Source organism: Sceloporus undulatus, chromosome 4, assembly GCF_019175285.1.
Source record: "Sceloporus undulatus isolate JIND9_A2432 ecotype Alabama chromosome 4, SceUnd_v1.1, whole genome shotgun sequence".
NCBI lineage: Eukaryota > Metazoa > Chordata > Lepidosauria > Squamata > Phrynosomatidae > Sceloporus > Sceloporus undulatus.
The window spans coordinates 197,249,905-197,263,460 of NC_056525.1; the positions used below are offsets into that span (position 1 = coordinate 197,249,905).

The following is a 13,556-nucleotide window of genomic DNA, read 5'->3' on the forward strand; positions in this document are numbered from 1 at the left end:
GAAGAACAGTTTAGAGAGCAGGGTATTTTTAACCTGGAGAAAACTGCAAGATGATATGATAGCCATCTTTCAATATCTGAAAGGATGTCATGTAGAAAGTGGAGTGAGCTTGTTTTATGCTGCTCCAGAAGCTAGAACATGAACCAGAGAATTTGAATGAGAATGAGAAGAAAAGGGATTTCCCTCTAAAAATTAGGATGTGTTTACCATTTGTGATGGTAACAGACTTTCTTGGAGGGTGGTTTGGAGATCTCTAAACATAGTTTGGATAGCCATATTTCAAAAATGTTATATCTGGGTTTTCCTGTATGCCAGTGGGTGCTAGATAGTTCTTGTGGCCCTTTTGATTCTACAATTCTATGGTTCTATGTTGGTATGCAAATTACATTTACTTACAACTACTCTTCCAGACACCCAAATGTTTCCTGGTATTTCCAACCCCAACCAGGTGGAGAGAATGGAGTATCTGAGACAACCAAAGATACTCACCTTATCTTGTTCTTGTATTGCTACATGAAACACCTGACCTTTACTGTTTGTTAGAGGAATTCTTCTGTGACCTGACTCATGTTTTTTTGTTCCTGTTATTGCTGACTAGCAGGATGGTTTTAAATAGGGAGAACTATCCCTCCTCTAGAACCCCTTTCTCATTCTAATGGCGCAACAGACCCAGAGGTCCGAAAAACATTGCAGAAATAATCCAATTTAAGACTGCTTTAACTGCCTTGTTTCTGGGAACTGTGGTTTTTTGAAACATTTAGCCTTCTATGTCACAGAGTTCTGTTGCCACAATGAATTCCCAGGATTCCCTAGCACTGAGCCAGGGCAGTTAAAGCAGCCTCAAACTGGATTATTTCTGTAGTGTATTTTGGACCAGACATAAAGACACAGACACACACTCCCGCCATCCCTTACACACACACACACACACACACACACACACACACACAATCTCAATATAGTGAAACTGAAAGACATGAGGGGTCAAGTTTCTTATTCTGGAATTGGATGGGCAATGCCAAGAAAAGGAAATAATTGCTGTCGTCTTGGCACCACTCAGCAAAAATTGTTCTAAATGTGACTATTTTCCCATCCTTTTTAACTTGCTCTATACCTGAGGCTATTTTTATCAGGATAGTTTAAGGCAAAATTGTAAACTGCATGAAGTAGATAATGGCTACCAAGTTTCAAATTATTATCTCAACAAGTGTGGTTTGTGTAAGTAATAAAAGTCTGTGGCTGTTCTTAGTGGAACTCTTAGTTCTTCTTTGTCTTAAATATATTACATTCTTAATTTTCAAAGCCCATAGAGAGAGCAAGCAGAGGCAGCATGCTCTACATGTGTGTGCTGAATGTAAGCTTACTATTTGTGGAAGAGCAGAAGGGCAATTCCAAAACAGACACACACCAAAAGGATGAAAAAGGATGAACTTCCAGAACTTGCATATGCACAAATAAGTTCTATTGCTAAGGAGGTCAAGAGATGACCAGCTGCTGGGATGAGGGACCTACATTACAGAGAAAACAAAATAGATGAACCCACTAAAACAAAACAAAGCTTAAGTATGACTTAGGAATTGAATGTGCATGGAAGGATATTGGAATGCACTTGTTTTTGTGGCAGGAAAAGCTAACTACTTATTGCTTTATGTGATATAAATACTGTTTTCATTTCCAAACATGATTTGCAATTTTACACTTAAGAGAGAGACAGAGAGAGAGACTAGGCTTGTAAAGTGAAGAAATCTGTAAATGAAAGGTTGTAATTCTCTTTTAACTAGAGAAGCCCAACATGATTAAATACGAACAAATCTGAAATAAGTGTGCTGTCTTTCTGTTATTTATGGATTGTAGCAGTGTGAAGGTTTTAGCTATATCGCTGGATCTGTATTTACACAAATGATTTCTCTGTATAGCTTCTGAAATCTGCAGTTAGCATTATTAATTACGCAAGCAGTTCTACAGGCTTCTTCAGCACTTGTTTCATGGTTCTCTTGCATGGCAACAGTGCCCTCTTGTGGCTCTACACATTTTAAAAGGAAGTTGCTTTTCTTTTGATACAACTGACTTGTCAATTGTTGGAAATAAATGCAATGGAATAGATCACTCACAACCTGGCCTGAAGCATGCAATAATGGTGCATCCAAAAGTATGAGTGCACCAATCCACAACCAGCTGCATTCATACAAAAGCATATTCAGTGCTCGAGGTGTACAGAGTCCCATCCATGCTTGAGGGAAAAGTACTGTATAGTGTATCATTTTTGGATATTTTTCAAGTGACCTGTTGCTACCAACATTTTTCAGTTAGTCTTAAAGGTGTTACAAAATCCCTTTGCATACTGAGCTTCTAGACTAACATGGATATATATATATATATATATATATATATATATAAAATTTTTAAAAAATGGAACTGAGAGGAAGCCTGACCAATGTGTATACTTTTTTTCTTCACTTCCCGTGTTTTGGAAATCTGCTAATCTCACACATAAAATGGTTTAGTGTAACTAAAGAAAATATATGTGATTTATTTAATTTTATACATATTATTATATAATATTTAGTGTGTACACTTCTTTTCATCACTCGTCATAAAAGTCAAGAATTAAATAAAATGGAAACAATTAGGTCTTTTCTATATCCATGATGCTTTACTACTGCCGTCATAGCAAGGCATCTTCACCAAGACAGGGCTATTCCTGGAAAAATAGACATCAGGTTCTACAAAGAAATATACATGGAAAAGAAATCCCTACCTAAATTCTATTTATTTTAAAAGGAAGAATGTATCAATAGGATTGATTTTTATAATTTACTATGGGAACTGAAATTTTAATTATCAGCACAGAATTAGGCATTAAGCTTCCATTTCTTTTGTTGTTATGTGCCTTCAAGTCCTTTCCAACCTATCGTTTTCTGAGCTGGATCAAACCACACCTGCTGTCTTTCCATTTCCATAAGACAAAATTTTAAACTGGTCTTAGTTAAACTTAGATCAATCAAATTACGTAGTTAAGAATAAATGTCATTATTTGTCCCGTTCCATTAGAAAAATGCCAAGTTGGTTAATTTTAACTAGATACATCCTATCTCAAACCAACACAGACACTCATGTTTTGCCGTATTGCACTTATTTCATGCTTGGACAACTGTATGCGTGATATGATTCATGAAAAAAACTATGACATCAATAGTATTCTATGATCTAGCATTTACTAGTGTTAACTGTCACTAATCTTCAAACTGCAGGTTATTTCATTAAGATTTTATTCAGCTTCAGTTCAATTCTTGCAGCAGGGATTAATTATGAAGCCAGGATCACAAGCAAAAGTAAAAATGGGCAAGCATATTCTTTATTTTAATAGACTTAGAAGTGTATCAAATCGCCCTATCTCCCCCACCCCAAAATTATTTGCTTCATTACCTGAGCTGCAGAGAGATCTTTAAAAGCTACAGGAAACCCATCTCCATTTTGTGCATGAGGCCTGCTTTGAAGAGATTCCCTTGACAAAACTGAGGGTGAAGGCCAATTGTATATGGAATACCAAACTGCTAATTAGATCAGATGTTCAGCCTGACTAGAACAGTTGTTTGCAGAGGCAACTGAAAATAAAGAATTCAAGAGACACATCTGCAATTGTTTCTTCAGAACACAGCAAGGAGCCTGCAAGAGACATATAATCATAAACTGCTTCATAATTTCCAGTACCCTATACCCTTCCTGCTACACTTTACATCAACTGTGTGGTACCATGCTGTCCTAACACTTTGTCTGATTATGCTGTCTCTTAGTACTACTGCTAAACCATTTGCTAGTGCTAGTGCTTGTACTTAAACCTTGCAACCTTCCCACCCAGTGGAAATATAAGGGACAGGTAAGTTGTGAAGTTTTTGAATACCTGAAGGTGCCTTGATATGTACAAGAAAACTGTACTTTTTAAACATAACTGTTTCCCAAATCAATGGAAATCAATGGCTGCACTTTTGCATAAGGCTAGCAGTTAGGCTGACAGGCAGATGTTCTCAGTATGTGCTCCAAATTGGAAAAACTGCCACTCAGAAGCAATTATTATTGAGTTCACTTGTGCTCAGCTCAGAAGGTATCAAGGGTACTGGATCAACATAATGACCTATAAAAGGCAACATGTAGACCCTCCAGTTGTTGTTGAATTACAACTCCCATCTTCCCTCACCACTGTCTAGGTGCTGTTTATGACTAGCTGCAATTCAACATCATCTGGAAGGGCTACCTTCTTCTTCCAGCATCACCTTCTCTTATGGGGTAGCCAGATAGCTGTACTGTATGTGGAAACTGACCACATCGGTTACTCCACCAGTACTATTTATTTACTGCACTTGTATCTTTCTTCCAAGAAGCTCATGGCATCGTGTGTGGATGTCTTTCTTGCTTTGATTTAATCCTCTGAATGACACTGGTTAGGAGGAGGTAGTGACTAGCTCAAGGTCACCAACTGCATTTTAATGGCTAAGTAGAGATTCAAACCTGGGTCTTTCCCAGTCCAGCAAAAACTATACACTGGTCATTTAACAACAGACCTTGTATTGTCAAATTTCTGCATCTATTTTTTTTGGTGTTTTTTTTACTGTATTGGTAAATTTTCTGTTATGTAGCAATAGGCCTGTGTGCCTGTTATTACATGAGAAGCCTCAATGTTAATATAATTTTGATGTTAAAGCTTCCAGAAAAAAATGTCAGAACTTTAATGATATGCAAACTGTTTCAGTGATCTGCCTCAAAACGTGTAAGGCAAAACAAGTGGAAACAAAAATAAAGTGTTGAGTGAGCACAAATGCACAAGAAGGTTTATTGGAATTATGACAAAAGGTTTAATTTTGATTCATTTTGCAATTTATGATTTTATTTTAAAAGTAAATATAAATCCAAGAATGTGAAATAAACTCACAAACACAAAAGAAACATTGTTTCTGTGACTCAAAAAATTACATACTGGATATTCATAACTCATCTATTTGAACAAGAGTACAACAGAATGGAAAAAAACACATGGAGTCAATCAAAATATAAAGTTCTATCTTGAAAGATAATTATTTAATATTTTGCACTCTGACAACTGAGAAATGATGAAATTCCAAGACCAGAAAATACAACTTGACTTTCAGAATGCCTAAAATCTCATTCTATCTTATCAAATAAAACTAATGTTCTATAGTCAATGCTTCCCACAGATGAACCTTCAGAATTACTGCAGTAGTTATATAGAAAACTTTTTCTAAGTTTTTATTGCTGTGAAACAAGGATGGTACACTTATTTCCAGCCACCTGTATTTATTAATCAGTCTAAATTTCCAGGAATCAATCTAATGTGCTGGTTAGTAAACCAGAATAACTTGTTTTTGCAGAAATTAATTTTTGATATCACCATGCCGAAAAGCTTTAATTAGCAAATAAAGCAAGGAATCAAGCCTAAAATTAAAACCACATATTTCATAGACTGGAGTTCAGCAAGATGTTTATAATATTGCAGATACCACAGAATATGACATTTAGATTAGGTGTAATGTAACTGGTTGCCATCTATGATTAAAGTATCAGGTTGTGAGAACATATAAAATGTTTTCTGTATATTCTGATCTTATTTTGCTTTATGCATTTTAATTGTATTAAACCACAATAAAGTATATAACCACAATAGTGAATTGTGTAGGAACTCTCTCCATAAGGAATGCTTTTGATTGGACCCTAAAAGATCAGGTATCCTTAATACGAGACGTTTTCTACAGCATACCTTGAATTCAAAATATCCCACTGATATTTTAGATTAAGTTTTAAAATGATAAAGCTAGTGAAAATTAGATACTCCATCATGCAAAAAGAAAATAACCCCTTCAAACAATGTAATTAAATAATGGGGGGGAAAACAGCAAATGGAACAATACAGTCAAAAAATGTCAGTCCCCAAACTTGTAAGGTTACTGGTTTCCAGAGGATGAGTATAAGAACAATTGTAAGAACTATTTGCCTTGCCTGTTCTGAGATAAATAAGGTACAGAATCCATGTAAAGTGCACCTGGTGAATGAATCCTTTACAGCTATACCAATAAGCAGTACAAGCTATTCTTTTTAGTCATTCTACCCTATTAAGTAGTAAATATAGTAGCTGAAACCTAAATTACAATCTTTTATATAAGAACTAGGTTTTCTGTACCATGAATGTTAGAAGAAACTAAATATTTTTTCATAAACACTGTAAAGTTGAGAAATATTTTATGACTATCGTATAGGCTGGTGTTAAAGAAAATGAGTTGTATTACTGTTTTTGTTTGGTTTTTTAAAAAAGCACACTCAACAAAGTGTCTTCTTAAGGCTCTGAGAGAAGCAGTCACTTTTCTTAGATCTTTTGGCAAGAAATATTACAGAAAGTATAGCAGGACTACCTGACATTTCTGAACTTGAATGTTCATCTTTCATTAAAGCCAGCTCATTCAGTGTCTGCACACAGTTATTGCACTCATGTATTCCTTGGAATACATTCACTTCAACACAGTAACAATGATTGCTATATAGCCATGGTAAAAATAAAGGGTTCAATTCAATATGAGATGAAAAATCTCTGCATATTCAAGAATGTTCTTTAGAGAATAAATGCAGACAGTCCCTATTGATGTCTGGACACAGTTGTTCAATTATTCACATGTAAAAAAAATTCATTAACCCTCATCAGTACGAATTTGTCAGGGAGCAAAAAGATTCATCATGCAAATTCTTAATTAGTGCTGTATACTGCTTTGGAATATATTTCTATCAGAGTTAAAAGAGCATTTTTCAAAAAAGATAATGAAAAGTGGATTTAAAATAGAAGTCTACTGCTGAATGCGAGTCCTTGTAGCAAAGTTAAGACAAATTATGTTTCATTTCATCACTGTACTTTAGTCTTCCTGAAAGACTACCAGTATTTGTCCATGAATTTCTTAGTAAATGCTACATTTCAAGAATTATGGAACTATCAAGTAGGCATTATCACCTCCATTTAAAGTTACTTTTCTCTGTAATATGTCAAGTAGGCTTTCAGCGATTCAGGAAGAGGGAGGCTCATAATTTTTTCCCTCAGTAAATTTCGTGGGGGTTCTTCTGGCTTCAAGGCTTCACTGTGTTCTTTATCATCCTCTTCTTTGTTGTCTTCTTCCATCTTTTCTTCTTCTTCACTATCTAGAGGCTGAGGAATGAGTTGATTGCCTACAAACACATAGGTATTAATTCTGCGCCTACGGCACCTTCTGCGTTTACGTTTTGGTGGAGGCTTTTGAGTAATACCCTTGGCTTGCATTTCTTCATTTATATAGTTTCTAAGAGTGCGTCTAATGTAGATCCGCGCCAGATCCTGTAAATTCCTAACAGCACAGGGTGCTAAAAAGAAAGGAAAATTAGGATTGCTCTCAAAGTGAAACACTAAACTAATACAATAAATTATATAAAAAGTCCCCAAAGGATGCATCTTTTCATCTGAATGTAAAGGATTGGTTGCAGCTTTAGTCATATTCAAGAGCAGGCTTGCCAAAAAACAACAGGACATACTCATGAATAAATATGAACAAAGGGGAAACCAATCCACTAATACTGTATGAGGTATTCCTTGACCCAGTATAAAATACATCTTAATTTAATGGTAGCTATTATGGTAAATGGGATTTAAAAGGTTTTATCAATAGGTCTGATAGGTTTTTATTTTTTCTTAATACCAGCTCTGTTTTATGATAAATGAATGAGATACAACACTAGCATATCAAATGTCATAAGGTTTTCTCTGCATGTTAAGTCTGAACAAAAGGTTGTTTTTTGTTTTTGTTTTTTAAGGAGGGGGACATTCTTTAGAATAGATCTGAGATCTTGGACTTTATATGCCCAGTAACTGAACAGGCATGCAACATAAATTTAAAAACCACAACATAATATATAAAAGCAAAAGCTACTACCACTCTCCCTAATTTTGAGAGAACCACAAGAGGATTCTACTCTAAAGGGTATGTCCATGCAATTAGTATAACATTTTATGTATTTTTAAACTAGATATAAATTTAAATATATCTTTAACAAAAAGCTTCTCTGCTTCCACAATTTATACCAGTGTTGGCGAACCTTTAAGAGACTGAGTACCCAAACTCAGTGGTGTTCCCGCACCGGGTTTCACCCTGTGCCAGGGGCAGCGCAGCAGGATTTCTGGGGGTGGGACTTGCAGGGGGGGAACCAAGGCACACGCTCTCAACCTCAGGCTAGCAATAGCCATCCCTTCCTGAAGAAACTTGCCAAGAAAACCCCATGACAGTTTCACCTTAGGGTTGCCATAAGTCGGAAATGACTTGAAGGCATCACACATACATAAGTCATGCTCTCTCAGCCTCAAAGGATGGCAACAGTAAAGCCTGCTGTGCTCCTTCTCCCACCCTCTCTTGCCTTTAACTAGCTCTGGGAGCCAGTTAAAGGCATGGCGGGGGGGGGGGGGGGGGGGGGGGGGGGGGGCGGGAGGAGGAACAGGCACATGCCTGCTCCACTCCTTCTCCTGCCTTTAACTGGCTTTGAGAAGCCTGTTAAAGGCATGGAAGGGTGGGAAAGGAGGAGAAACAGGTGTGCGCCGGCTGTTCCTCTTCTCCCACCCTCCCACCCCTTTAACTGCTTCCCCAGAGACAGTTGAAGGGCTGGGAGGATGGGGGAAGAGAAGGTGTTGGCACGCATGCTGGCAGTGACAGCTCTGCATGTGTGCCATAGGTTCACCACCCCTGTTTTATACATATGCTCTCAAACATCTTTTTTTTTCTTGCTGGTACCATTTCAAGAAAGTTTATAACCATCTTGCTGCATCCGAAAGGCCACAGGGACATCGAAAGATAACATTAAAACTACACAGAAATATGTGAAATTTTGTGTTAGTCATTAAAATTAGGAGCCCTGGTGGCACAGTGGTGCCTACATTGCAGCCACTCATTCACAAACTGCAAAGGTTGCAAGTTCAATACCAGCAAAAGGGATCAAGCTCAACTCAGGCTTGCATCCTTCTGAGGTCTCTAAAATGAGTACCCAGATTGTTGGGGGCAATTAGCTTACATTTTGTAAACCGCTTAGGGAGTGCTTAAGTGCACTGACAAGTGGTATAGAAATATACTTGCTATTGCTAAAATCTGTACAATTGCTCTTGAACTTTCTTTCTTCCGAGATATTTCTAAGTGCTTCTTGTTTACAAAGCCATTTTATTTCATCTCATTTCTTTTGTTATGCATTTGGGACAACCAAAATATATTCATTTTTCTCAAGGCCCTAATCCAAATTAGGCTAGCATACAATAGAAAAGAAAGGTTCGGAAACGTGTTTATGACAGAGATATAAAGAAACACTTTGCACACAGAGATTCATCTGTGTAGGACAGGGTGGTCAAATTGTAGCCCCAGAGCTATTTCTCTGCCCCCAGGGTAAAAAAAAAATATTTATTTGCAGTCTCTTCCCCCCAATTTTTTTCCTCCCTGGTTATACTCTATGAGCTATGGGAAGACATTTTTGATGCCCCTGCCCCCTTCCCCAGGAGTTCAAAAATGCCCTTTTAAACTGCAAAATCAGGCAAAATGCCCCTGCACCACCCAAGCTGCATTTAGCCATGACTGGTTTTAGATCAATATATTTTTATCGTTACTCTACTCTTCTTACAACTCTTAGCAATGATTTATCAGTTCAGATTTAAAAATGGATGTTAAAAATAATTACAAAATGGTACTACTATATTTACAGTATATGATGTGGGATTGGATGGCAATCATGGCAACCTGAACATTCAGTTTGGTTCAGTAGCGGGGAGGAGAATCATCATATAAACATATTTTGGACTGAACTATTATTTGGACCCAAAGGTTGTTTACACACACACACACACACATTTTTTTCACTCGTCTCTAGTTGCCACAAATTCAGCATTCTACCACATCTCATGCCATTCCTAGGTCCTCTGACAGTTTTATGAGCAGAATACCATAATGATACTTAAGATCCAACCCTATGTGGTAGGAGTGACTGAAGCTGACACCGAGGAGGAGTCACCAAAAGTAATCCCCCCAAGCAAGTTATGTTAGTACAACTTTAGGAGTATTAACTTTAATACTATATGTATCAAACAGGAACTGTGCCACAAGGGAAAGGCACAATAAATGGTACTTACGTAGTCCTACAGTATCATTTTTGCTGGTGTCACTCTTGCTTGGTTGCACAAGTGGTGCAAATGAAACAGCGAGAATGTTTTTGCTTTCCCAGGTATTCTGTCCAGTTCTCAGGATTTGGGTTAGCTGTATGAAATCATTGGAGATGCATGACACAAAGTTATTAAATACATGGTTTCAAATTCAAATTCAAATTTTATTGCTTTTGGTCATTGCACAGCACAACAATATAACAATACATATAACAATATAACAGTATAAAAATACATGTAAATTATATCTAAAATGCGGGTATCTCGTATCTGGTACAGAATTTCTAGACAAACAAACAACGATTGTCATTATGCATTAAAAATTTTGTCAAATATAGTCATCGCCTTTACAGTTTATACATGGTTTCATCTACATCTATATTTACTTTTCATATAATGTCCCAGTTCAGATATCATGATAAACCGATGCTTGTGCCAGCCCTGGCTCATGAGCTTTTTGCTTCCACTAGTGTACCTGTTTGTAGACTAGACACTTTTACTTTTCTTTTTCTCCAGACTATTAATGGCAGTTTATTATTTAGTTGAAAACTAAACATATCATAGTTGGTCCTTACTATGAAAGTAGTCTTCACTTATTTTATACTGCATATAAGAATGAAAAAAAATCAGAAATAGAAATAGGACTGGCTATTAGCAACACAGGAAAAGCCAGTGTTGAGCAAATTACAAGGGTCCTAGAACACTACAAGCTTTGTTCTGGACATCTTCTGGAAACACCTGCTTTCAAAACAGCTCCCTAAACTGAGATAACCTGTTGGGCCACACCTGCTTAGTAAAGTGCTAATAAACACTGGCAGGAGTTAACAATATGCATAGTGTAGGACTTGTGTCTGTCACTGGCAGCAATTTGCTTGCACAAACAGAACAGCTGCAGAAAAGATATGTTTTTAGAGTCACAAAAGAGATGGGGACAATATCCTGAGTCACATGAAGTGACTGAAGGAAAACAGATTGGAAATAGAAAAGAGATGAAGAATACACAGATCTGGAACCAACACAAATTTATCCAGTTCAATCATGTCTAATAACTTTAACAGCCATTCTTGAATTGCTGGGATTTTTGTTGTTTTCCAGTTTTGTGTCAATAGTATTCTAGCAGCAGTTACCATATATAGAAATACTTTCCAGTACTACCTTCCATCACTCTTTGGTATCTTGTCATGTTCAACAAAGAGAGGTCAGGATCCATTTGATATCTAATTTTTATAATCTTACTGATTGTAATGTGGATTTTTCTCAATACTTTTTGCTTTTAGGATAGTTTCGTATGTGAAACTAGGAACCTGTTGACTGCTGACATTTCCAACATTTGTTCTGTCTCGTTTATATACCTTTGCAATTTTTCTCTCAGAACTGGCTGATCATAAATTGTTTTCTTCCTAGAGTATGTCCAACTTATGGCAGATAGTGAAAACCATGGATGAACCCTATATTTAATATATTATGAACCCAGCATTGACTTCTATGCTGGAAGACCTCAAGATGCCCAGAGAAAGAAAGACAATGTATTTTTTCAGACATGGGTGAATGAATTTGTGGGTACTGGCCCCAAGAACAGGGGAGTTGTACTGTACTAGGCATTATTGTACCACTGAAAATAGTGTGCTTTCATGCTTTTTAAATATTGTGTCCCTGATGCAAAAGGATAAAGAAAAATGTTCCAGTATGCTTTACACTAAGTATTAAACTCACCTATTCTATATATTTGTATGTGTATGAGGGCTATTATCCCAACTGCTCTGCTGTATTATACAGTATATTAGGACATGTCTTAAGACACAGGTTACTCTTTGGTAAGATCCTTTGACATTCTAACACTGAATATGAATTAATGCAATAGAGTACTAATGCAATATTCTCATGTAATATTTAAAGATTCACTGAGGAAGGGCCACAGGAACCTTTCTTATAAACCCTGTTGTACAGGACTGAGCAAATCTCTGGAGATTACAAGAAAGTGAAGAATATTCTACCTAATTATTATGTCACAATACTCTTCTATAATGTTTATAAAATAACATTGTACTCATTTTACTGAGGGAACTGACAACAGGAGAATGATTAGGAGTAATGTTCTATATGTAATATTATGTTTCAGTGTCATTTAAACACATGGTAAAGAAAAACATATTTAAGTCACCTGATCTTCTATAGGCATAACTAGAATGCCCCCAATTTTCAGTAAGATTTTCATGTAGTTCTCATGGTCTTTTTGTACACCAGCTCCGCAGTAAATCCGATCATACTGATGACTGTCTGATGCTATTTGTAAGCAGTTGCCAACTACAAAGGCAGGTTCACAAAATTCAAACCTGAGGATGAACAAAAATTCAAGTTTTTAAAAACATGATGTTAGAAAGGAAGAAATATTTTACTGATTTTATCCAGCCTAAATATGTCATTAAATGTCTTATGAATTATCAAAAATGCTTAACTGCAGCTGAATAAGCTGATAAAACTGCACATTATTTCAAAGAACAATAAAGCTTTGTTACCATATATAAAATTTACAGTTCATGATTAAGAAATCACTCAATGGTTTCCGTGGTGACTATGGTAAAAAATTGCATTAGGCATGAGGTTAAAAATGCAGTAGTCTTCTGTTATCCGTAGTTTCACTTTCTGTGGTTTCAGTTACTTGTGGTCTGAAAATAGTAAATGGAAAATTCCAGAAATACTGTACAGTAAACAATTTATAAATTTTAAATTGCATGCTGTTCTGAGTAGCATGATGACATATTGCACTGTCTCTCTCCATCCCACCTAGGATGTGAATTATGTAGTATCGAAGTGCTTGTGTTCAAGTGCCTGTTATTTTACTTACCGTGTATACTCATGTACAGGTCTTGAAATCTTAATCAGAAGATTGACTCAAAAAAATCTGAGTTGACCTATCCACAGGACAATGTAAGTACTGTACTTTAATTCTTATTTTAAAAAGGAATCACCCCCTAGTGAAAGGCAGGCATATAATCTGTCCTGGAAGTACTGGTTCCCACCTTTGCTGTTGCATCTATTCATCCTTTAGTGCAAGAACAAACAGTTATACCTGTTGGGATTGTGTAAATTCCATGGCATTGTTTTCCTTTACTTATTATTATTATTATTATTATTATTATTATTATTATTATTATTAAGCTTTATTTATACATCCTTTAGATCTTTAGTTACATGTCCCTAAGTTTTACTCTTGATTTATCCATGGGTCATATCAAAGTCAATAATTTTGGCCCCCAAATTTGTCATCTATGTTTACATGAGGTCAATTTATAGTCACGTATATAAGGTAATAATGGTCCCAAAGCGCAATATTGATGCTGGAAAT

The 13,556-nt window shown here is 36.2% G+C and overlaps 1 protein-coding gene across 2 annotated transcripts in view; it reads right to left on the bottom strand.

The window, feature by feature from the left end:
* Positions 1-4,830: 4,830 nt before the first annotated feature.
* PCMTD1 (protein-L-isoaspartate (D-aspartate) O-methyltransferase domain containing 1) overlaps positions 4,831-13,556 on the bottom strand; it is a 44,885-nt gene continuing 36,159 nt past the window's right edge. For both annotated transcript variants that reach the window (XM_042462000.1, XM_042462001.1), the window contains 3 exons: positions 12,372-12,543; positions 10,181-10,304; positions 4,831-7,389 (listed from right to left, as the gene is read on the bottom strand). In XM_042462000.1, the coding sequence (XP_042317934.1) occupies positions 7,019-7,389; positions 10,181-10,304; positions 12,372-12,543 (667 nt within the window). In that variant the 3' untranslated portion in view covers positions 4,831-7,018. The remainder of the gene's footprint in view (positions 7,390-10,180; positions 10,305-12,371; positions 12,544-13,556) is intronic.